This window comes from Dermacentor variabilis, chromosome 4, assembly GCF_050947875.1.
Source record: "Dermacentor variabilis isolate Ectoservices chromosome 4, ASM5094787v1, whole genome shotgun sequence".
Classification (NCBI taxonomy): Eukaryota; Metazoa; Arthropoda; class Arachnida; order Ixodida; family Ixodidae; genus Dermacentor; species Dermacentor variabilis.
Genome location: NC_134571.1, coordinates 68,371,112 through 68,394,146, shown reverse-complemented (window position 1 = coordinate 68,394,146; position 23,035 = coordinate 68,371,112). Strand labels below are relative to the sequence as shown.

At 44.6% G+C, this 23,035-nt stretch overlaps 2 protein-coding genes across 2 annotated transcripts in view; one reads left to right on the top strand and one right to left on the bottom strand.

Moving 5' to 3' along the window:
• The window catches only part of LOC142578225 (very long chain fatty acid elongase 7-like), a 789-nt gene extending 634 nt beyond the window's left edge, over window positions 1–155 (bottom strand). Inside the window, exon 1 of the mRNA XM_075687629.1 lies at window positions 1–155. This exon is cut by the window's left edge and continues 634 nt beyond it. Within this exon, the coding sequence (XP_075543744.1) occupies window positions 1–155 (155 nt within the window).
• A 13,528-nt stretch (window positions 156–13,683) lies between these two features.
• Window positions 13,684–21,546, top strand: LOC142579315 (uncharacterized). Its single transcript, XM_075689383.1, has 2 exons — window positions 13,684–13,748; window positions 19,832–21,546. Exons 1-2 carry the CDS (start codon window positions 13,718–13,720, stop codon window positions 20,368–20,370), a joined length of 570 nt encoding a protein of 189 aa, XP_075545498.1. The 5' UTR covers window positions 13,684–13,717; the 3' UTR covers window positions 20,371–21,546.
• The last annotated feature ends 1,489 nt before the right edge of the window (window positions 21,547–23,035 follow it).

The following is a 23,035-nucleotide window of genomic DNA, read 5'->3' as shown; positions in this document are numbered from 1 at the left end:
TTTGGTCCGGCCGTGGTGACGAAGTAGACGTAGGTGGCCGTGATGAGTGCGATGGACACGGGATTGCCGGCAAGTGGCCAACCCTCGGCGACGCTGTCACGGGGAGGAAACCACGAGTGGAACGTGAGAGCGAGGTGGCGCACCGACGACTCCATGGCTTCCAGCGAACTGCAGTCAGCAAGATACTTTTAGCTGAACGTTATTGCCCGACGGCTTTTTCTGCGTATATGCTACGAGAGCGCGTCGCTTCGGTGGGGCTGCCAAACACAAACCCTGAGATTCATTCAATCAACCCGACGAGGTGCGAGCCTGCCGCTTAAAAGCTCGTCCAGGACTGACGAAATCAGGTCGCTTTTCTCTTTCATTGCAAATAAGTTAGAACACGCTGAGGCCCACATAGTGACGTCACAAGGGGTGCACAGGTGCGGTCGCTTCGCCATTCCGCTTTTTTTTTTTTCAAATTGGTTCCCATGACATCTGCTTTCGTGACTGGAACTGCATTGCGTGACCGCAGTGCAAATTGCGCTGCACTTGGGAGGGAAAAGTTCTTAGCCTGCGTCACCAGATTCTGACATGAAAATAACACAAGCCGAACTGCATATGTCACGTACGCACATCGGCTATTTATATGCCGGATATTAAATGAAGAAAGGGAAAGTGGTGGGGCGCCTCCTGCAATCGTCGCCAAAGAAAGACCTCTCAGCTGATAGCAATCGTAACATGTAGGAAACAAATAATGAAAAAAGCAATTCCTCTGGTCCCTTTAGGATTATTGTTTTTTTTATTTGTAGAAGTGTTCGCTTGTACTATATTTCAGCAAGGCTTTATCACGTACATACGATGCGCGCCCAGTTGCGTTATCGTAGCTTTTCTTTGTTTCTTCGCCGCATTCGGTGCTCAAAAAGTGTTTCCTGATGAACAAACTTTAGGCACTGAAAAATTAGGAAGTCACTCTAGTTGCTGGTGCTACCCTTCGTGCACAATTAACTGACCATTGTGAAACTACAATGCGCGCAGCAAACTAGACGCAAAGCAACACAAAATGCTTGAGTGTTACCTTTGCCTTGTGTCTAGTTTGCTGTGCGCGCTGCAGTTTCATAATGAATAGCTACCAACTCGCCCAACTTTCAGTACTTTTACAGTTAACTGACCGCTGGGATCGGGAGTCCTGTCTTAAAGCATTCGTCCAATTCCCCTTAGTATATCTTTTCTAAAGTGATTGTCACGCTTTAGCGATGATCACATCAGTTGTTATGCATTCGTATCTCTTCTCTGCGCGGCAGCCACTAAATCTAGGCGAGCCACGCTCGTTATCTTGCCCATCAAAGGGCTTCGGCTTTTGTCGTTACCCCAGAAGAGCACTGACGTCAATCCGCCTCTTTGCTATTCGGCACTCTCTCTAACATGACAAGCTTATTGAAATGCCTTTCGGTGGAAGAGGTCGAGTAAGTTGACCGAGTCGTCTTTCGGCAATGACCATAGGAAGGATGCAGTCACGTCAGCAATAAACTTGCAGATTGCTCACGGAGCTGGAGTGAGGGTTTCCATTTCTTGCGTTTTGTGTGAACCCCAATGGAAAGGGCATCGTGGCTTCGAGAGATGATACACATGGATACCTGCCGCGAACGTGATCAAGGAAGGTTCTCCAATGGAGTCGACCTGCGAGGAAATTTTCACTGCGGTTCACTGGCCTGTCAAAGAGACGACGATGTCAGCGAACGTTTCTCCCACGGAGAGCTATAGGGTGTTACAACGGCCAACGAATCTATGCCTACACGGCTCGAATGTTGCGAAAAACTGCGTCAATTTCGGCAACGTAAACTACAACGCTGACTGCCCTTCAACTCTGCAACTTACATTGCGAGAATTGATGGAGCGTGGCCTTTCCTGTCAACTTATTTCGCTCTCTCAGCGACTATATCTGCTTACAGAGGCAATCCGTTTGCGCCCCCTGTAACGCATCGGGACGACACATCACCGTCATTTCAATTCTGGAGCACGGATATCACCGCTTATTAGCCCACGAAATACTGACCTTTCTGCTATGCTTTTTGAAAATGATTGATCCGTACAAATGCCAGTGGCTGCGTGACGTTATCATTGAATGCGAAAGTGCATCTTCGCTAACAATCTTTCTTTTATCTCTCTCTGCTTTTTGCATCCAGTCCACCTCGTCCAGTGCAGGACAGCCAACCGAACACTCTTGTGCCTAACATGCCCATTCCATTTTGTTTTATTTGTATAGCTGTGTGATGACGCGACAGCAGTCATGAAACAAAGTGCTATGCAATAACAATAAATACGGATCTGTAACTTCAGCATGTTCCGCGATATCTTCTGGAACAGACTCAAATGACACATTTTTATGTGAAATACCTCTCGCAAAATTCACGCGTCGATAAGCGAGATACACTGTGCCGATGCCCCAGCGTGCAATGTCTAAGGTGTTAGTGTAGCAAAGTTTTTTCTCTTTTTTTGCCTCTTCTATTTTACTTCTATTACTTTTTTCTTACTTCTCGCTATGTGACAAGGTGATGAAGGCGAGAGAGACTAGGCTGAAGTTAAAGTCCGATGTCTCACTATGTACCACGGGACGTAAAATATCTGGTAGAGAGAATAGCAGAAATACAAAGGCGAGCACAAAACAAGTGCAAAGACTATTGCAATACGGGAAAACTGCTATAGGCATTTGCACCGGCCGTTTTGTTGGAAGGAAGCAGCACAGAAATACTCGTTGTCTGACTCTATGATCGGTGACGGTTGTAAAGTCCGTTCCATTGCTCCGACATACTTTACTTTTGCTGCATATCTTACTTCATTTGCATATTATTTGTGTCCTAATTGCGAGCGTTTCAACGGAGGCCAAGCCCGTATTTTATGATAATATACTCTTATTCTTGCTGCTGCGGAGCACAAGGAAATTCTGGAATATTATAGGTAGTTAAAAAGAAAGTAAGACATAAGACTGACATATCCGGTGATATTATTGTTTCTCGGGGAATAAAATGCTGTACTTTGCTTAATGGGGTGTTTTCGTATATTCTTCTGCACACCTCCCATGTTCATTCTCCAGAGGTCTGTGAGTCAAATTGTCTGCCACTAGATCCTGTAGTAATTGGTTCAATTAGAATCATGAAATTAATACGTTCACTAAAGGTAACGTTCTGTTCTGGAACTGACAACATTAATCAAAAGTGCTTATGAAATACTGAAGTAGGTTGTCCAACATTTCCGCTCAATCACTGCCTCGCCAATCATTACCGGGTCACAGGAGCGTGGAGAAAATAGTTTGTCTATTTGACTTGGTGGTTCTAATTATCTTTTCAACTGTAGACCAATATCGCTCCCTAGTTTAAAGTTTAAGAGGATGAAACGTAGCATTTATGCTCACTTTATTAGGTTTTCTGAGTCCAGTAGCTTCTATTTTTTCACCACACGTGATCATGGTTTCCATAGAAATTCTTCCTGTTAAGCTCGGGATTGTCTTTTTCACTCTTTATCGCTTTGAACAGTGGGTTTCAAGTTGACTGTACTTCTTAGGGCTTCCGTAAAGCTTTTGGTTCATTATGTCATCCTCTCTTGTGCATGATCCATAGTAAATTACATTTGAACCCAAACATTTACGTTTGGATTGTAAAGTGCTTTATAAACAGATTTCGATTTGTCATAACGGGCTAATCCGATTCATCGTTCAGCACAGTTTCTTCAGCTGCTCCATGAGGTTCTGTAAGCACCTGACATAAATAAGCAAGATGTCAGGTTCAATTAACTTACGTATTAGGCTATTCGTCAATGATTTATTTATTTAGGGAGTAATACAATCTTCTTCCTATCCGTCTGTTCTTCAATCTGATCTTTAAAAAGTTTACAAATGATGTAAAAATTGACGGATAAAGCTGACCAAAGACAAGGGCAAGGTTCTACGTACAGGGTCCTGAGCATTTGGCTGCGCCTGTTCAAAAAGATTTTGCACTCACCCCTGCACTCTTCTTGCTCGAATTCTGCACAACGGTCACATTTCGGCATCGACTTCGCTTAGTATAACACTTGGCACAGTTAATTGTCTGGTTTCTAAGAAAAAAAGTGGAAATTTGCCTGTGCTTATGGGGATGCGAGCTCAATATAACATAGTGAGAAACTCTATGGTTCCAGGGGCGGGCAACACGCTGCAGCCCTCCCTGAAACGCTGCTTTCTGCAGACGGCGCGATGTGGAGACACAAGTCTGTGCAAGGGCCGGCTTTTCAGACACCATTTTTCCCATAGACGAAAACAGTTTCTAATTTTTTGTCTTAGAAAACAGGTGACTAATCATGCCAAGTGTTACACTAAACGAAGTCGACGCCAAAATGCGATCATTCTGCAAAATTTGAGCAAGAACAGTGCAGCGGTGAGCACAAACTCTTTTTTTGAACACGCGCAGCCAAATATTCAGGACCCTGTACGTGGAACCTTGCACTTGTCTTTGTTTATCTCCATCCGTCAATTATATTTCACGTCAATGTGATGCTGCAAACGCTTGTCACCGCTGCATAGGTGGAATCCCTTCTCGAAAAAGTAATGACATATAAGTGCCTCGGAGTTCACTTTACATGTAATGTTCTTGGTAAACACATATTATTTATTTTGCAAACATTGCGAATTAGGCCCCTCGGTTACATAAAACAAAACTTCCATCTGACTCCACAATCACTGAAATTATAACTTTATGAAACGTTCGTTCGTTCCAAGTTACAGCATGCGAGCTGTGTATGGGATCCGCCATCATGATTACTTTATCAATATTCTAGAGTCAGCTCAGATCGTAGCGCTCGCTCTGTTTTCGCAAACTCTCATCGCACGTCTAGTGTATCATTTATAAAACTAAACCTAAATTTTCCATTGCTCTCAATGCATAGAACAGCCTCGCAACCATGCCTCTTTTCTTTAAAATATGTTGTCTTCACGAGAGATTGAAGCGAACTTAGGGTAGTGTTTTAGGGCCTTTATTATTCTTAATTTATATTAATGACATTGCCAGCGTTGTCACAGCACCAGTTCAAATAAAACTGTTCGCTGACGATTGTGTTCTGTTCAGTGAGGTAACCGGTTGCGATGATCAGATAACCCTGAACAATAATCTTCAAAACCTCCTTTCTTGGTGCAATTGTTGGAACATGGAGGTAAATGCTAACAAAACAGTTTACATGAAGATAACTAAAAAATAAACAGCCTAACTTTTCCTTACGCTCTCGGATCTGAACCATTAACCGAGGTTAGGGAATACAAATATCTTGGCGTCACAATAACTCATAACCTGCACTGGAACATTCACATTTCTAACGTATGTGACTCAGCCTTTCGTAAACTCTGTCTTCTACGTCATAAACTAAAACAAGCTCCCGCTGAAACTAAACCTTTAGCCTACACATCAATAATAAGGCCAAAACTGGAGTATGCCTGCATAGTGTGGGACCCTTACACAAAAACGAACATTGGTGCACTAGAAAGAGTACAGCGTAAAGCAATCAGATTTATTTTTTCGAAATACCGTATGACTGATTCCCCGACAGCAATAATGAGACAACATGGCATTCAGACATTGGAAATACGAAGAAAAATACAACGGCTGAAATTTCTTTTTCTTCTTAAAAATAATCTCCTCGCCCTCACTCCTGAGCCTTATGTAACGCCAATGGCAGCACGCCGAACACGTCATCGTCATGCTGACTCTCTAACTCCCTATAATGCCAGAACTAACATTTTTAAATATTCTTTTTTCCCACGCACTATAACCGATTGGAATAATTTACCTCAGTCGCTACTAAACAGTACTGATTCCATTGACCGTTTGGACTACTGATTTCATTTTTTTTTTTCCTTCTCATTGCTTAAAATTGTACTGACGGTTCATTTGTACATTTACTCTTCACTTTGTTTTGGGAATTGTTTGGTTACAAGACCGAGTGTTCTTTTTACCCATTTGGTTCTCGCAGCTGGTGGACTCCATTGCTATTGTGCACACTAATTTGGTCCTTTTGTTCTTACGTCTGCAAATGCAATTATTCTGTATTTTGTATGCCCCTCCTGCCTGGGCCTCAATGAGGCCTGCAGTATTGTATAAGTAAATAAAATAAATAAAAACTTCCCTCAGAGTTAATTTTACAGCGCAGACGTTCGGTACAAAGTTGCGTTCCCTTCGAGAGACTAGCCAGTATTTTTTTTTTACTTCCCTTTGCTTTTCCCGCTAATTTTTACCACGCAACGGTGAAGAACGTAACAATTTTGGCCCATCTCCATATCAACGAAGCCGCTGTATTTAGAGCTGCACTTGAAGAATATATGCTCTAATATATTTTATTCATGTATTTCTGCATTATTTTTGTTTGTCACCTTTTACTAGTGCAACCTGCAGTGATTTTTTGTGCTCCTGCTGCCGCGCTCTATTCTTTGTACTCTATTATATTCTAGTTTACTCTTTGTGATCTGTCATTTTTGTTCTTTCCTCTTTCCTTCTTCCCGTTTTCCGTCTCTATCTTTCTGTGCCCTCTTTCTTGAAAAGCAGGCAGGCGTCGTGACCTTACAGTGCACGCCCCGCCCTCCCCACTCCTCCCAAGTTGCAAGCCTGTTCCTTATTTCTTCCCTCTCTCTTTGAATCGCATATGTTTTGAAACCAAATAGTAAAAATAATACTTTGTACATGTTTGTCCCTCTCCCTTGTCTAGCGTCCTATTGGCTCTGAAGCAAATTCAATAAATAAATAAAAAGACTTGGCCCTCGAAAAGCAAGCCTCGAAACTTTGTATTGGAAATAAAGTGAAGTGAAAATGGGCATCCGTCCATTCTTCCCTGTCAGAGGTGGGCTGTCCGGTGGGTTTGGTCAGATGTGTTGCATACTGTAAGCTAACATCATTTATTCCTTTTTTAGCCTGTCCCCCTGGGTCGTTGAACTTTCGGACGTATCGTATTACTTGACTGATTTGTTTATTTCTTTGGGTACCTGATGTTGTTGGCGACAAGTAGGTTGCCGGCTCCTCCATCGTATTACTCGATATGGACATTTCGTACGTAAAGCAATTACTGAGTAAAGCTTAGAACTTGGAAAAGCGAGTGCCTTTACGTAGTTGTTACGAGGCAATGTGAGCTTCATGTATGATTTATGGCAATCGCCATTGATGACAAAATGTTGATTACTGTTCTGATATGATCGAACGAATACTTTTATACCGTATACGAATGCGACTTCTCGATTACAATAATTATACAAGGTTAACTATAAGAACGCTGACGCGATCGAGGTCAGCAAGGCAGGTCTTGGCCAGATGTTTTCTGCGTGCTCTTGAAAACACACTCGATTGCAGAAATTCAAGACACAGTGAAAGAAGGGAACGAGTGAACAGAAATTATATAATGTCATGGACAAACGTGCAAATTCAGAACGAAGTTGCGGTGGCCCTGTCTTGTACGTGCTCTTGCCCAAATGACGATAGCGCCGATTTTGTCCTTCCTTGTAGTACTGAAGTAGTCATGCAAATGTATCGGTAAATTGACAATTGATACTACTAATAGTTCTTTTTGTTGACTATAATTTGGCTTAACAGACTATCAATGGTATAAACATCGATAGTAGTATCGACAGTTTTACTTTTACGATAGTTCGCTAACATACTTGTGAACGTTTGTGCTATCGATAGTTCTGCAGTTGTTGACTAGCAATATTACCACAAATTTTGCAGTAATCAACTATTAGTAGCACACAGTTCCTGCATTTTCGCTACATTTCTTAACCCAAACGACGTAACATACTGGTCTCTGCTGTCAAAATTCCCATTATGGCCATATACCTACCCAACACTAACCAGTGCTCCACTGGGCCAACAAAAGTCTTTATTAGTTTCAAACGTCAAAATGCAATGAAAATAAGTTGCAGTGCCGTTATACGCCTCCATAACGGCATTTTCTTTCACTCTAACTGCGCGATTAGATAAGCTCAAATAATAATAATAATAATTATTATTATTATAATAAATCATATACCTCAAATGGACGCAAGAAAGTTGGCACACTTCCCCCACGTTGACCCAGCCTCGCCCGCCACTCCCCCCTCCCCCTGCAGCACCTCTATGAAAATAAATAATAATACAGATGAATCCGCTCGTTTGACATATAGCTAGCCACTTTGCTGACTTCCAACAACCCCGTTAAAATTCCCGAGACCTTACACCACCATAGCGGTACGATCTTTTTTTTTTTTTTTTTCGCGAGACGTTGAGACGTCAATGCAGCCATCAGCAGGAAGACACAATAATGAGCCTCTGGGTGCACAGAATCGTGTGGATCGTGATGCAGATAGAGTGGCGTCATCTTTCGTTTCAAGAGGCAGCTTGAAAACACTGTAGTTACGTTTATCGCCACCAGATGGCACGTCCATCATCAGCGCGCCTTCGCCGCGGTTTTATTTCATTCTTCATGCATTTATTTCTGCAATTTAAAGTAAAGCTCTACTTTCACCGCCGACAGGTACTACAGGTGTCCGTCAAGGAAATAGGAAAAATTAGGTAGAGTGTGTCAACATCGCCGACCCATCACGGGATTAGAAGAGCAGCTGCACGTACTAGTTTTACTGAAATATGTCTTCTCTTGCCATAGAACTAACGCTGAAAGAATTTCTGGAACATGGTATATCGTTCCAGATAGGTTTAACATTTGTCTTTAGTGTCCGATAAACTAACGTAGCCACTTAGGGGCAGGTAGCTGACAAGAAAAAAGAAAAAAAGCTTTTTTCAGAAATCTGGGTCAGCAAGCGGTGCTGGTTGTTTCGGTTCACAAGTGCACCTAAATATTTTTAGATGTATTTGTAGATCCTTTGGAAATACTAGCACTTGTGCACTATGGGGAACTGGCCGAGAACCGGGTAGTTCAAAATAAAGTGATACTAAGAGAAATTTTTTTAGAATAGGTATATAGAATATAGAATAGGTATCAGAATAAAAAGGTTTAGATTGGAGAGAATGTTTTTATGAAAATTTATTACTAAAAGAAAGAATTACTCAAATTAAACTTCTTGGAAAGAAAAGGAAATCTTAAATGTTGAGCTTAAAGTGTAAATCTCATTGACCCTACAAGAAAATATTGAATGACAGCGCAAACCTTCCCGTCGCTGTGCCCAAGTGTAGAGGCACTAAAGGATAGTAAGTTTTGGAGAGTTCATTAAATCTAATCAGAGGAGGCGGAGGGGTTTTTCAAAAGTTAGTTTTTCTAAACTAATAAATTATAGACATGAAATGAAAAAAAAATGCTGTATGGTTTCATCTTCTGTGCACATAACACATATCGGTGAGGGTGCCAGACCTAGTGGTTCCTGACATCATTGTCATCTTCCTTTTGGTTTCGTTTGCCCACCCTTGTTATGAATCTTGTTCGGCAAAAATTATAAGTTCGCCTCAATTCTCCAATTTTTTATATATTAGAGACAGTGGTCGCTGAAACATCCTGTACTGTCGGAATTTTCCTTATTGACTCTGTACAGCAAGCTTTTAGCTACTGGGGGCGAGGACTTGCGGAGTCGCCATCTGTCGGAAGCGCCTCCCTTTCGTAGTATGAGGGATCACGCGGCGCGCTCCTCACAGGCTTGGCTCACGGCGCTCAATAAAAACGCCACGTGGCAGTCCCCCTGGACATTTATGTAGGTACTCTCAAAAGGAGGGAAGTTTTTTACTGACAAAATGATAATCTTGGGCAAACTGAAAGCACAGAATCGTTTACAGTCGCTATCTCTTTACCGAATATGTACAGTGAACGCCACTGCGCGCGGTCGGCGCGATGGAGTCTCCCGAACCGGCTTCTGGCGCGAAAGGTAGGCAGACGCTGAGAGCAAACTATGTGAAATGTGTTCTTATAGCGGGCTGTCTGTATAACCAAATGGGGCATAACAGAATTAACCCTTAATGCAGCGATCGCACGGGTTCGCAGCGACCGACTGCGCGTCTGCATGCGTGTGCGCGCACTATGTTTTGCTTTCGCTGCGAACGCATTTTCGCACCGTGCCGTGAGCTTTAGGCCGCAGAATATGAGCATATTAAAGTACACAAGCAACCGTTGTTGCTTGGACGCTATCAGAGCTGTTCAAAAATAATTTCGTTATAGAGAGTTCGACGCCTACGGCGACTGTGATGTGCCTTCGCGACGATTCAATATTTCTTTTTCTAAATTCTTGGACGTTACAATATTATTTATCAAGTTGCGTCGCGCTGTATGTTTATAGGTCTTCTCAGCGTGCGATTTTGCACTGCTTCTTTTTCCTAATCCAGTACATTAATTCATAACACAAACATGACCATGTGTCATGCCATTTTTGAAGCGAAAAGCTTCACTACGATAGTCAAGACCGCGCTTCGCGCGAGCCGGCGTGTGTCTGAATTGGCTCCGTAAGCGTGTTCGGAGTCGGCGCAGGTGGCCACTGCCGCGCGCTATGCGTCATGGTTTGACGTTCGCCGCAAGCGCGCGTTTATCGCGGAGGCCGACTATATAACCGCTTGCCAGGGAATAGGCGTGCACATTCAACATGGAAGGAGAAAAGAGTGAATGAATGGCCGGCAGTTTCGTTGTGGTGGCCTCAGGTGGCGGCTCGAAGTCCTTGGACTCGGGCGGCATCTTTGGCTTGCCGGACGGCCCAGAGCTGGTCTGCCAACTCTGAACTTTTGAGAGCCGCCTCCCAGCGGCGCCGACGCCGATGGAGAAGGTCCCCGGCGGCCCCTGCAGCTGGGGCGTAAAAGAACTTTAAGCTAGTCGCTCAGAATATGTAATCTACAAAAAAAAATATTTAACACTATCGCAGTAACTTCAGGAGTTCCCCAAGGCTCACTCTGATCTCGGGCCATTACACTCTTCCTAATCTATATTAATGACATCACAGCTAATATTGATTGCAATATAAAGCTGTTCGCCTACGACTGCGTTATTTATAGAGAAATCACTAATTATAACGGCCACATCGCAATTAGTACATCCCTCAACATTCTAGCTACTTGGTGCTCTAATTGGCAGATGTCAATTAACACAAAGAATATGTGACCATGACCGTAACAAGGAAAACAAGACTATCTAACTTTACATATCAGATTAGCAGCATACCGCTAACTAAAGTAGAACAACATAAATACGTAGGAGTTACACTAACCTCGGACGTCAGGTTGCATAAACACATAGCAAATATTACCACAGGCGCGTTACGGAAATTATTCTTCCTCAAAAGAAGCCTTGTACTCTCTGCCGCATCAACCAGCTACTAGCCTACACAAGATTCGTTAGGCCAGTTCTCGAATACGTAAACACGGTCTGGTTTCCTCATTTAATGACTAACACAACAAAATTAGAAGCAATACAAAGAAAGGTCCTAAGGTTCATTCACAATAAATATAAACGCGCTGTCTCACCAACTAATCTACTAAAGCAGTCTGGATTGCAAATTCTATCTGCCAGAGCAAAACAGGCTTGATTGAAGTTCGTGTTTCAGCTACTAAATAATAACTATGACATAGATGTGTCCATCTAAATTTCATTTTCTGAGGCACTAGAAATACGTAACAAACATGCGTACACTTTAACAGAATACACATGCAACAACGACAGTTTCACGCATTCCTTCGTCCCACTCACAGTAGCTGAATGGAACCGACTTGATCCTCTGATAACCAACATCAAATTGTTATCAGAATGTACCTCACAATTAGAAGCAGCAGTGCGTAAGTAAAATCCTTTCTCATTGCATGAATCGTCGTCACGGAATTTTTATCGTGTTGGTTTCGACGTCCCCTCTTTCCTTTTATTTTTTAATTTTTACTTAGTTGCTGTTATGTTGACATATGCCATGCTCTGTTCCCAAAATAAATTATTATTATATCTATCTGTATTATTCCTAGTCCTAAGATCATAGTTGTAACTGCCATATTTCCTACTAATTTCTTGCCTAGATTTTTCTTCTCAAATACTTTCTTCTCTCTTTCTAAGTGTTATATGTTACAAGCGCATATCTTCACCCAATGTATAATTTCTTGGCTGGTTAAGGGTTATATAAGCGTTCGTTCCTACTTCATGTATAAATGGTTACCTACACGTTCTTCAATGCTAGTTTTTTTTTCTTCACTATCACGTTAGTTAATTGTCATGTGGAAACATGTATAAGAAGGACGCCTAAACTCGGCGTCCTTCTTATATTATTGTCCTTGAACGATTGCGTTTCTTTTTCTTCTTTCTTTTTCTTTTTTTGAAGTTAGCGGTTCTACCTAGATAATATTTAACCATGTCTTACGCTTAAATCCCGCATACTGACATACATGAATATATACTATATTGCCAACTACCACGCTCTCGAATGAGAGTAGCAGTATTGCAAATGAATAAATAAATAAATAAATAAATAAATAAATAAATAAATAAATAAACGAACAAAATTCGCGTCACTAATAGATAAATAATAATTAAACTAAAGTTAATATAACCTTGCGATCACGTTCGATAATGCTTTTACGACGACGCTCGTTTACCGCGTTTCTAAAGAAAGCAGGAAAGCGTTTCGAAAGAATGGGTCCCAATAGAGGCCGGCAAGGCGAGCGTTATTTCGAAGGCGTTAACCGTCTCTCAGCACGCTCGTGCAGCCGTTGTCCCGAAACGGAGACCTTCGAGAAGGCAGCGTAGGTGAAGATATCGTGGAGTACGGACGCGGCATCCATTGACTTATTACGCGCACGCATAACTAGCCAGCTCGTGAAATCAGCGGTGTTTGTCTGACGCCGCGAAGAAAGCGAACGAGGAAGGCGCCTGGGCCCCCATGCTGGCTCCGGTTTGTCTGCAGATTTAATTCGCCTGCACATTTAATTAGCACTACGGTCAACGGCAACGCAGAAATTTGAGGATAAAAATCATTAAGCGTCCTTCATGCTCTTTAAGCTAAGACTTTGAACACAAAGTCTGACACGCATATATTACACGCATGCCAGCTGGAAGTATAGAGCATGCAGCTTTCGAAGATAAGCTTGGCTGGTTGAGCCAGCCCTGATAGAGCTCTAAGGGAGCTGGATCGCGAAGAGCTCTGCGCAGTGGGAACGGCGTTACCACGGACCACCACTCTTGTGGCGAGAGGAGACCCTTTCATTTTTCTTTTTTTCTTTTTTCCGGTCACTTGGATCAACAACACTTGCACAAAACGTACCTTGCGCAAATTGTCCCAACACTTCTGCGCCAAATTCACGTATACATGTGCCGTCCACATCCGGGCACGCCATGTCTGGAGACCTTTCCTTCCAAGCTTTCCCTCATCAGGCCGATGTCCTTTCGCTCTCGCGCGCACGTACTCACATGGACCGTGCGTGCTCGTGCTTCCACTTTTATTTTCAATCTCGCCGCTACGCACAGGAGGAAATGCTCACGCACGACGCGCGTCGTCGCGACTTCATACGCCGAGCTCAGCGCGGTCCCGCTCGGACGACCCCGGGCGCATTCGGTCCCATAGCTGAGGAATACGCCGCTGATCGCGTGCTCTGAGATGTTTATACGCGGTGTGCGAATCAGGGAAGCGTGCGGTGGCGTTGCGTATCGGGGTCCTTTCGCGGACGGCTCTCTCCTTTTTGTTCGCGCCGCTGTGGTCATTTGGGACGAGCTCGTATAAAAGCGACCGCCGACGGGGCAGTCCGAAGCGATTCATTTCGGACACGTGCACCAAACCTGGGTCGGGACAACGCGCATGGCCCGTCTCCTGTCGCCACCCGGCTGGGGTAAGGCGTACACGGCGTTCTGTGTTCGGACATGTGCTTATAAGCTGCGCTAGCAAGATAGTGGTAGCGTTTTTTGCAACTCAGAAGCACACGGCGTTGTCCAAAACGTGGCTCCCGTGGCGTGCTTTCGGCCCTGAAGTAGCTTCCGGTGCGTGCAGTCAGCAAAAGCATGACCTTCGAGATATTAGTTTTTACTGCTTGGAGGAAGACGCGTGACTGGGTCGAAAACTAGGACACCGCCTATTCGAGACGGCATGTATGTTTGTGTATTGGCCTAATTGACCTCGGATTCGGCGTCATGTCTTTAACGCGGCTAGAAGATTGTATACTGACCCCACAGGCGGTACCGTCCCCATCGATTATTGGCCCAGAAAGAGGCGAAGGAACTTTTTAGGGGTATGCGAATAGTAATTTATGAGACCGAATCGAATACGAATAGAAAACTGCCAAAAAGCGAATCGAGTAGCGAATACTTATCGATTAGTCCATGGACAGCCACTCTCACCATTCTAATAAAACAATGTTGGCATCCCATTATTCGCTACGTTAGCAAGTTACCGTCAATACGCTGAACATTATGAAGCAAGCTTTATCAAAAGCTCGAATGGAGCATTATAAACAAATACTAAGGTTTCTTCGGAGCATGAGTGGTGGTTCATTCTCAGAATTAAGCTTTAAAAGGCATTCTTACGAGCCCGTTAGATTACGTGTTTGCTTTCGAGACTAGAATGGTAATACGCGTTGAGCGCAGCAGTAGCAGCGCGAATAGAATGCCTTTTCAATAGCATATAGGAAGGGTTGCTGCCACATGGTGCTACTACTATATCAAATTATGTTGCAATGGAGCTTACTTATGGCTAATTTCAAGAGAACACACACTCGCAGTATTCATAAATAGTACCAAACAATATTTTTTTGCCGAATGTCCTGTCTGAGAGAAGTGTGAGGGCAAATGATTGCGATACAGACTTAAAAAATCTGCCTCCCAGAGCAACATAGCGTGCTGACGTTACTTCCCGGTCTTTATGGCCACCGCGGCAGTGATTAAATTTGCTTTTCTTTTTTTATTTAGCTTCATTATCCATCGTGCACAGCTGGAAATGTGATGAATTGCAATAATATTTAAACAATATTTGTATTTGCGAATAGTGCCTAATCACTACAAGGACCGAATCGAATAGGACAACATTTGACTCGTTATTCGAAAGTTTCAAATATTCGGGAACCCCTACACTTTTGTGCCCCTGGAGAACGACTGGCTTGCGCGAGCACATTTGACTGCGCGCTGCTGTCCGCGCACGGGTACACATTCACAGCCTTCATCTCTCTCTCTCTCGTTCTATCTCTGTTCCCCTTCCACAGGTTATGGTAACCAACAAGACGCTCTTCTGGTTAATAGCCCCACCTCTTCTCTTTCTTTTCTCTCTCTTTAACGGGCCTCGAAACTTCATGAATCGAGAGTTCTCCCACTTTGCGCCTGCACCGAGATCCGCCATAACGTCTGTGCGTACTTCGACCGCGACTTCACGCAAAGCATCAAAACAGAGTTACCCGGCACAAGACTACTGCGGGCGAAGGCACTTCTGATGCATACAGAACAAAACGACAGTCCGCGATAGCGCCAGGTAAAATAACTATTTTGCATAGAACTGAAAACTTGGTCGTGGCTAGCTTGCCTCGTAAGCATTTTTTTTTTTATATATATAAAAGGTGCTCTTTTGAAGTACCACGGACAAATTAGTTCGAAGCAGCAGGCTTTCAGGTGGTGACGAGATTTTCATTTCAACGATCGTGCAGGAAGTGCGTCTCTCTCGTGTCCAGGAGAAGAGTAATTTACTATGCACACTTTTCAAGTTTACGTAAGTGTCTCTCCCACGTGAACGACGATGCACAAATACATCGTAGCCAAGGATGCCGTATGGGTGCCGATCCTCATTTCTTCTCGACATTTTTCTCTCTTTTTTTGTGTATGTGTGTGTTCTTCCTGTTTCTCTCGCCTATCGTCATTTCTCTCCATTTCTTCTTATACGAACGGTAGCAAAAGCCGGCAGCATGCTAGCGAGAGGTTAAGGAACCTTCAGAGAACTGAACAGAAGCCGTAGGTGTCGTATGCGGCGTGCGTTTGTGGTCTTTGAAGAGCCTGTCAACCCGTCAGTGCGCGAGTAACAAAGGCATGAGTTGACAGAATGATTTGAGTAGCGTAGCAGCAATGCGTCGGGTAAGCTTTAAGGTGTTAAGATGGTGACAAGGAGTCTGGGGGCAATGGATGGGGATAGTTGAAAAGAAGTGGCTTGGTCTTTCAAGGGGCGTTCGCCTCAGTAGTTCGGCGTAGGCGTAATCCCGGCGATACACAGAAGTGGCGCGACCCGGTGGGGTCGCGCCACTTCTGGTTGTGGGACTTCGTAATATGTTGGTGAGCGTCCTTAAAAAAATAAAAAGGAAAGAAAAAAAGAAAGAAATAATAACGGCAGAACATATAGGAGGGTGACACCAGAAACAGCGGGAGGGGGCAGATGTACATGGGAAAAGGGCGCGTATGGGTGACATGTACATAAAAGCGTGCAATAGAATATTAATTTGAGTGGTAGGGAAGCGTTGCGGAAGAACTGGAAATGGAGAAATAGGTGAGGTTAAGGAATCGGGGTTAGCTGGCGGCACAATTCCTTTCTTAATGATATGAGAATTTCTGGTTCAAGTTACAGCTTTTAGCGATTCGACGTTGCCACGTCCCAAATTGATTCCCGTCGGGTGTAGGCATTTGAACTTGTGTATGAAGAATGATTCCGTGCATTTCCTCTCGCGAGGTGAACGAAAATTAGTTTGTAGTATATAGAGCCTTGCTTTATCGAATATATGGTCATGTTCATTGAAGTGGCTGGCTACGGCTTTAGGTAAATTGTGCTTTGTATATGCGCGATGGCCGTTGAATCTTGCATGAATTTGGTGTCAAGTCATATCTATGTATTGTTTGTTACAAACGGCACATTCTAGACAGTAGGCTACGTTGCTTGACGGGCAGGTGAATCTCGAAGTTATCTTGTGAAGGTAATCCGACGCTGTACTTTTTACTGTAGTAGCACTGTTTATATTGCAGCAGTACTGTTGTTTGTCAAAAGGTTTCCTATACAGTGTTGTCCTTAGTGTCCCATTGTCAATATATATTGCTCCGTCCAGAAAGCTTACTTACACAAGGTAACTTCGAGTTGCGGCAGAGGAATTATGGCATTTAAAAAAAGCTACAGCGTACCCGTCCTACACATGACAAATAGTGCGGATTTTCGCTAGCCTTGTTCATAATCGTAGTCAAGCAGGGTAACTTACGGACGCCCAATTCTTCCCAGAACTTTCTCAGCAGCACATAACGGTGAACAAGCCGAGAGTACTCGCATAGGTCCGTTCTTTGCTGCAAACGTCTGTATTGACTACGATTTGTTATTAATATACGTAAAGAAACGTCTGTGAAAACGGTGAAAACGTTGACGGTCACTTTAGCATACGCTTAAGAGGATGAAGGCGAAAGCATTCGCACTCACGAGACATTCATTAAGTTACTTGAAATTCTCATTCGAATGCGTTGTTACTTCCTATTACTTGTTTTCTCCCACCAGAGGTCGCGGATTCGAGTACCCTAATTAAATCTATACCACCAAGGGTCGTGGGTTCGAGTGCCTTAATTAACATCAAAAGTAGTGGGTTAGACTACCACCAATGATCGCGCGTTCGAGTCCCGCCAATGCTCGTGGGTGACACCATCAATTCTGGTGCCATTGAGTTTTGTTTCCATAACGCCGGATAGTCAATTCTTTGATAACGCCGGACAACCTATTTTTCGACCCATGAAGGCTATCGCCTTAATAATTGTATCTAGCAAGCCCGCTATGCCGCGCATGATATTTTTGGAATCTCCAACGTGAGAACAGGCCCTCCGCGTGCGTGCGCGAGCTCACCGCCGCTTTCCTGCCCCACCCCCATCTCTATCTTGTATTTCTATTCCCTCCTTCCCGTCCCCCAGAGTAGGGTAGCCAACCAGACGCATTTCTGGTTAACACCCCTGCCTTCTCTATTTATTTTCTCCTCCTCCTCCTCCTGAGAATGTAGGGAATGTAGGGAACGTGAGAACTGAGATTGCAGGGTATTTGGTTTGTCCACGTGCCGCGTAACTTCAGCGACTTCAAGCTGGCTAGCGACATTTTTATTCAAGCGACGCAACAACTTCCAGTAATTTCACGTATATGTTTTTGAGTTAACCTTGTAGGACAGATGAAGGGACTAATCCTCTCCTAAATTCGTGTTAGGACATCTCCCCGAATTTGTACCTAAATTAAAGTTAATTTTCTCGAAGCGCCATGCAGCAAGGCGTAACGAATCAGACTTTCCATTCTGTGCCGGTATATCGCCAGTTGCTTGCTAAAAACTGCAGCTAAACCAGAACTGATGAACTTTAATGTTGCAGTTCAATCTCTGGACGCAGTCGGACAACATGATGTGTCCAAAAATTGTCATCAAGAACGTTGTGTCCGTTCGCCTAATTTGATTCAAAAATCAAATAGTCGTAGATCTTATTTTTTATTCTGTCTTTCTTTTTTTTCACAGTCCTTCCCTGAGAAAAAAGATCAAAGAAAGGTCGCAACTATCCCTGCCACCCCTCTCACGGTTACCTGCGTATAATAAAACGAGGGCGATCGGACGCTAACGCAATCTTCGCCGCATTTCGCACGTGTGTTGCGGCGAAGCACAACGCAAAACTGTCAGCGTTCGGATACGTGGCGCCACCGCGTGTTTCTTATTGACACTAATGTGCTAGCGCATGACCTCTGAGACTGTCGATCCATACACGGCATCCCTGACCCGGCAGCCTATTGTTTGTAGGTAATTGAAAAGAGAGGAGGGCGAGTGAGTTTCGCTGTAAAATCATTTTAAACATACTCGACCGCTTGTCGTTCAAAGCAATCTACGACCTACTCACGAAATAAATTTGGTAAAGCGCCTGCAGCCCCCGCGCTGCCAGTCCAGCGCCTGTGCACAAAAGAGCGATTCGCATTCTTGCATCGCAACAACAATTGATTGATTGATTGATTGATTGATTGATTGATTGATTGATTGATTGATTGATTGATTGATTGATTGATTGATTGATTGATTCGCTTATGATGGTTAAGGTCCCAAAGCAACACCAGGGTTATGGCAGACGCCGTAGTGCAGATTTAAACACGCGCTTTTGACCACTTCGGATTCTTTAACGTACGACTAAACATACGCACACAAATGTTCTTGCGTCGCGCAGTCGTGCACCATCGCGGCCGGTGATCAAAACCACAGTTTCGTGCTCAGCCGCAAAGTGCCGCAGACATTGGGCCACCACGTCAAGAAGAGGTCAAGCAGGCGGACCTGTATTCTTGCAAAAGTTGCCGAGAAATTGACAATTACTCCGTCCGAGCGCCATTTATAAGACGTTGTAGGGTGCGAGGCCCGTCACATTCGATCTGGTAACATAACAGCACCCAATAACACGAGAAAGTTGACACGGAGCGTAACAGGCTGCGCGCCATCCATTCCACGTTGATCCACACGGCTCAACATTCACATTCTTAAACCTGCATAACGGAGGAACCTTGGAAGGAGCCGAAGCACATCTTTAAATATCCAGTGTCATGGTGTGCGCATATGTCACGGTGTGCCCTTATTAGTTGCTCGGAGAACCTGAACACCAAACAAACTAAATCTCATTACGAGCTGTTGATCAATAGGAAGACAATTGAATACAATTAATGCATAGTACGTCTGTCATTTTATCCTTGCCTATTTAAGACTAGCCTATAAGTTGTATTTCCTGCATCCAATATTGATTTGTGCTGATTGAGGTAGCAGGTAATCTTTTGCTGAGGATACAAAAAGTGAGGGCACGAGTTCCTAATACTGTTCGTCGTGCATTGGCTCTAGTGACAGTAAACTACATCAGAAGGCACGCACTGTTACGGCTTCCTGATCAGATCTGTACACTTCCAGAAGCACGTCGCATCGTGCTTGTCGGCCATCGGGTTCAAATCACAGCGTACCACTGCGCGATATCCCTTTTGACGCAGCGCTCTCCGTGTGCCTGGTGGCGGCGACGACCCTGGTGGCTCCTTCACTTCAGTCGCAGATCATCATTATCCGGCGCACCGAGGAGGCGGCCGACGACGGCTGGATCAACGGTGTCCAGCGAGGACGGCATCTGCCGCCGCCGCCGCTGCCTAGGCCGCCGCCGTCGTGGTCGCCAGCCGGTTGGAACAACCACGGCTTCGTGGCGGCCCGCCGGGTGCACCAGCCTTGGCACGTGGGGCCCACGTTGGTGGGTGCGGGCGGCGGCATCCCCGGAGGAGGAGGCTGGAAGCCTCTGTGGATCCCGCTGGACGGCAGGCACGGCTGGAGGCCTCAGTGGCCTCCGAAGGTGCCGTCGTCTACACCGACTCCATCTTCGCCTACGCCCTCACCGCCACCACCTCCTCCACCACCTCCGCCACCGGAAGAACCCAAGCCCACGGCAGAGTCCAACCAACAGGAACCGCCAGCCAGGCAGGTCGTGTCCACTGAGAGCCCCAAGGCCTCTCCTAGCGATACCGGAAAAGTCAAGGAACCATAGTCAGCAACTGTATGCCGGAGAAGGCGGGTCGTGCCGGTGCTGCGAGGCGGCTGAGCGCCATATCAAATTGCGTTCACGACAGGAAGACATCCTCTTCCCCTGTCGTAATCAGCTACCGGCCTTCCTAAGTGTCGTCGAGTACCTCGACTCGACGGTGCTCTCGGCGAGACTATAGGAAATTTCTACGAATACGGATGGCTTAACGACCATCCCACCACCTCGGGCTTCCTGATCCGCCACTACTTCACTTCTACTGGGCCACCTGTACGGTCTACCTCCAGCCTACTCCTCCGGTCGAACCCACTGCGCCCTCCCGGCCGGGCTGCTCTGATGCTGCTGGGACTACCCTCTAGCTTTCTCCCTCCTACCCTCTCTTTCTTTTAATCCCATCTAACTGCCCTGCTGGCGCTGAGCCGTGCTCCCGCATGGGTTGCAGAAGAAAGTGCCAGCCTTTCCTCCTTTCCCACAAGAACCACCTCTCTCTCTCTCTCTCTCTCTCGTATTCTTTCCGACGATTGCGCAGCACTTTTGATAACCTCGCGGATGTTGTACTTCCCTGCTATTGCGCTACACGTGTTCAAGACGACGCTTGCAGTGACACGTCTCACGTCTTTTTCACGTGCGCATGACCCGCGCTATCGAGAGTCCCAGACCTAGCAGAGAGATATGGCAGATCGAGAGTCTGTTGATCAGTTTGGCCTTTGGTACTTACTCTAGGTGTACACAGGCGAATGTTTCTCAGACGTGGTTCCGCGCATGCGCCGTGACTCTGACCACGTAGTGTGCGACTGTGTTTCGGTTTTCGCCGTCCTCTGTGACTCTCTGCTGTTTAGACAGACCCCATCAATGATTTCACCGTATACCAACAATCATGGTCACATGCTAACACTGAACCATTTTTGAACCATTTTTCCTGTGACCCGGCTAGTCAGTCCTCAACTGTCACTTTTACTTGACTCACGTGTATTTCCTCCCGAGAAAGTTGCTCGCAGTTCCCTTACGCACGAGCTCTCCTTTTGGTTGCGCTGTGCGTTTGGCGCGTAAGGGCTTATGTTTACAACTCTTGCGCTTTAGGACCACAGCTTGCTTCTGCTGTTCTTTTTGTCAGCGAATATCATTTCGTACTACAGAAAAAAAGCAATGGATGCGTAGACGATTACAGTTTTATAACTTCTTCTTAAAACACAGGCGAGAAAATTGTAGTAGCTGACTTGTGTCATCTTTACGAACTCCGGTACATGCTAGTCGCTGCGAATTCCTTAAATGTATATTTTTGTTGTTGTTCAAAGTAAGCTCCTGCAGTGTAGCCGCCGTCTATATTGGAATGAGCTCAGGGGATGAAAATGTCCCAGTTTGGTTTTATTTATCTGCGTAATACTTCATATTCTAAAGTTGTTTTCACCGTTCCAAGATGATAGCAGCAGAAAATCTTTTACGTCCCGCGGCCCAAACGCCGCTTAATGTGGAGCGACGAAATATCTCTTACATGACATCTCAGATCCGTGCTCAAAATTTTCGCCAGTGGTGTTTACTTGCTAGCTGACTTAACTGTCATCGCTGTGCATTAGGAGGCAATTCTCTTCAGGCCTAATTCCAATTTTCTTATTCAAATATATGTTGAATGCGATGACTTTCTCTACAGTCAACCATAAATTTGAGACTTGAAATTAAATTGCAGTATTTAAAAGAAAAAGTCGAATTCCAATGGCTGAGGGAAGCCATGTGTCGTGGTGGTCATCTATACGTCTCAGAGAACATCAAAAAATTTCAATCCTTCTTTAAGTAACAGCCTTACAATTATGCAAATCCACAACAAAAACGTTTTTGAAAACATTGCCCGTGTGCGTCTAAAGAAAGAGGACCAAAAATTGATTTCTATTTGTCGCCAGTTCTAGAGCTTACCTCTATAATTAAAAAACATAAAGTGAGTAATCTTGCAGACCTCACGTAGCCGAGGTATCTACTTCGTGCAAACGGAGATTTAACATGTCCAATTTGTTCACTTTAATCGAGTACTGTCAGGTGCTACGAGTTCAGCTGACCAGTCACATGCCTTGCTGTAACGCACCAACTACGACGGCCTACTAGGTGGACAAACATCTCCACGAAATTGCCACAGAGCTTTCGTGAAGTTCCGAGCTAAAGAGTTTTTTTGAAACTCTATCAACTTACTAAACCATTCTTGTTTCTAAAGCTAATGTTATGCGTGGAGAAGCACTGACAAAGACTATTCCAAGTGTATTTACAAGAGCAGGCCTGCAAGTGACCATAGTGGAAAGTAAATCGGCTCAAGAGCCCAGAGGTACCTCGTCGTTTTCATTATGCGGCCAGTGTCTTTAGCTTCTGTTGTATCGCAACAACAACAATTTTATAAGATTAACCTACCGTAAGACGCGTACGTATGTGGCAGAAAGTTAGGTGAACCAGTATACAGTCTGTCACACTCGCTGCTTAACGTTATTCTTGCAGTCAACCACCACTAAAAATTTATTGAAAAGCACTCCGTGTTCTCATATTTTCAGCTACCTTTGATGTTGACAATTCAAATATACTCGCTTATATTATTTCGTCTAAAGAGCACCCACGTCTCATTTTCTTTCCTGTTTGCATGTTTGGATGTTAAATATATGCAGCGTTCGTTCGTGAGCAACTGGCGCACAACATA

Excerpts from the sequence above, each read along its gene's own strand:
- LOC142579315 (XM_075689383.1), top strand. The coding sequence starts at position 13,718 with ATGGCCCGTCTCCTGTCGCCACCCGGCTGGG. Across the intron at positions 13,749-19,831 it reads CCTGTCGCCACCCGGCTGGG|CGCTCTCCGTGTGCCTGGTG; the intron begins GTAAGGCGTACA and ends CTTTTGACGCAG.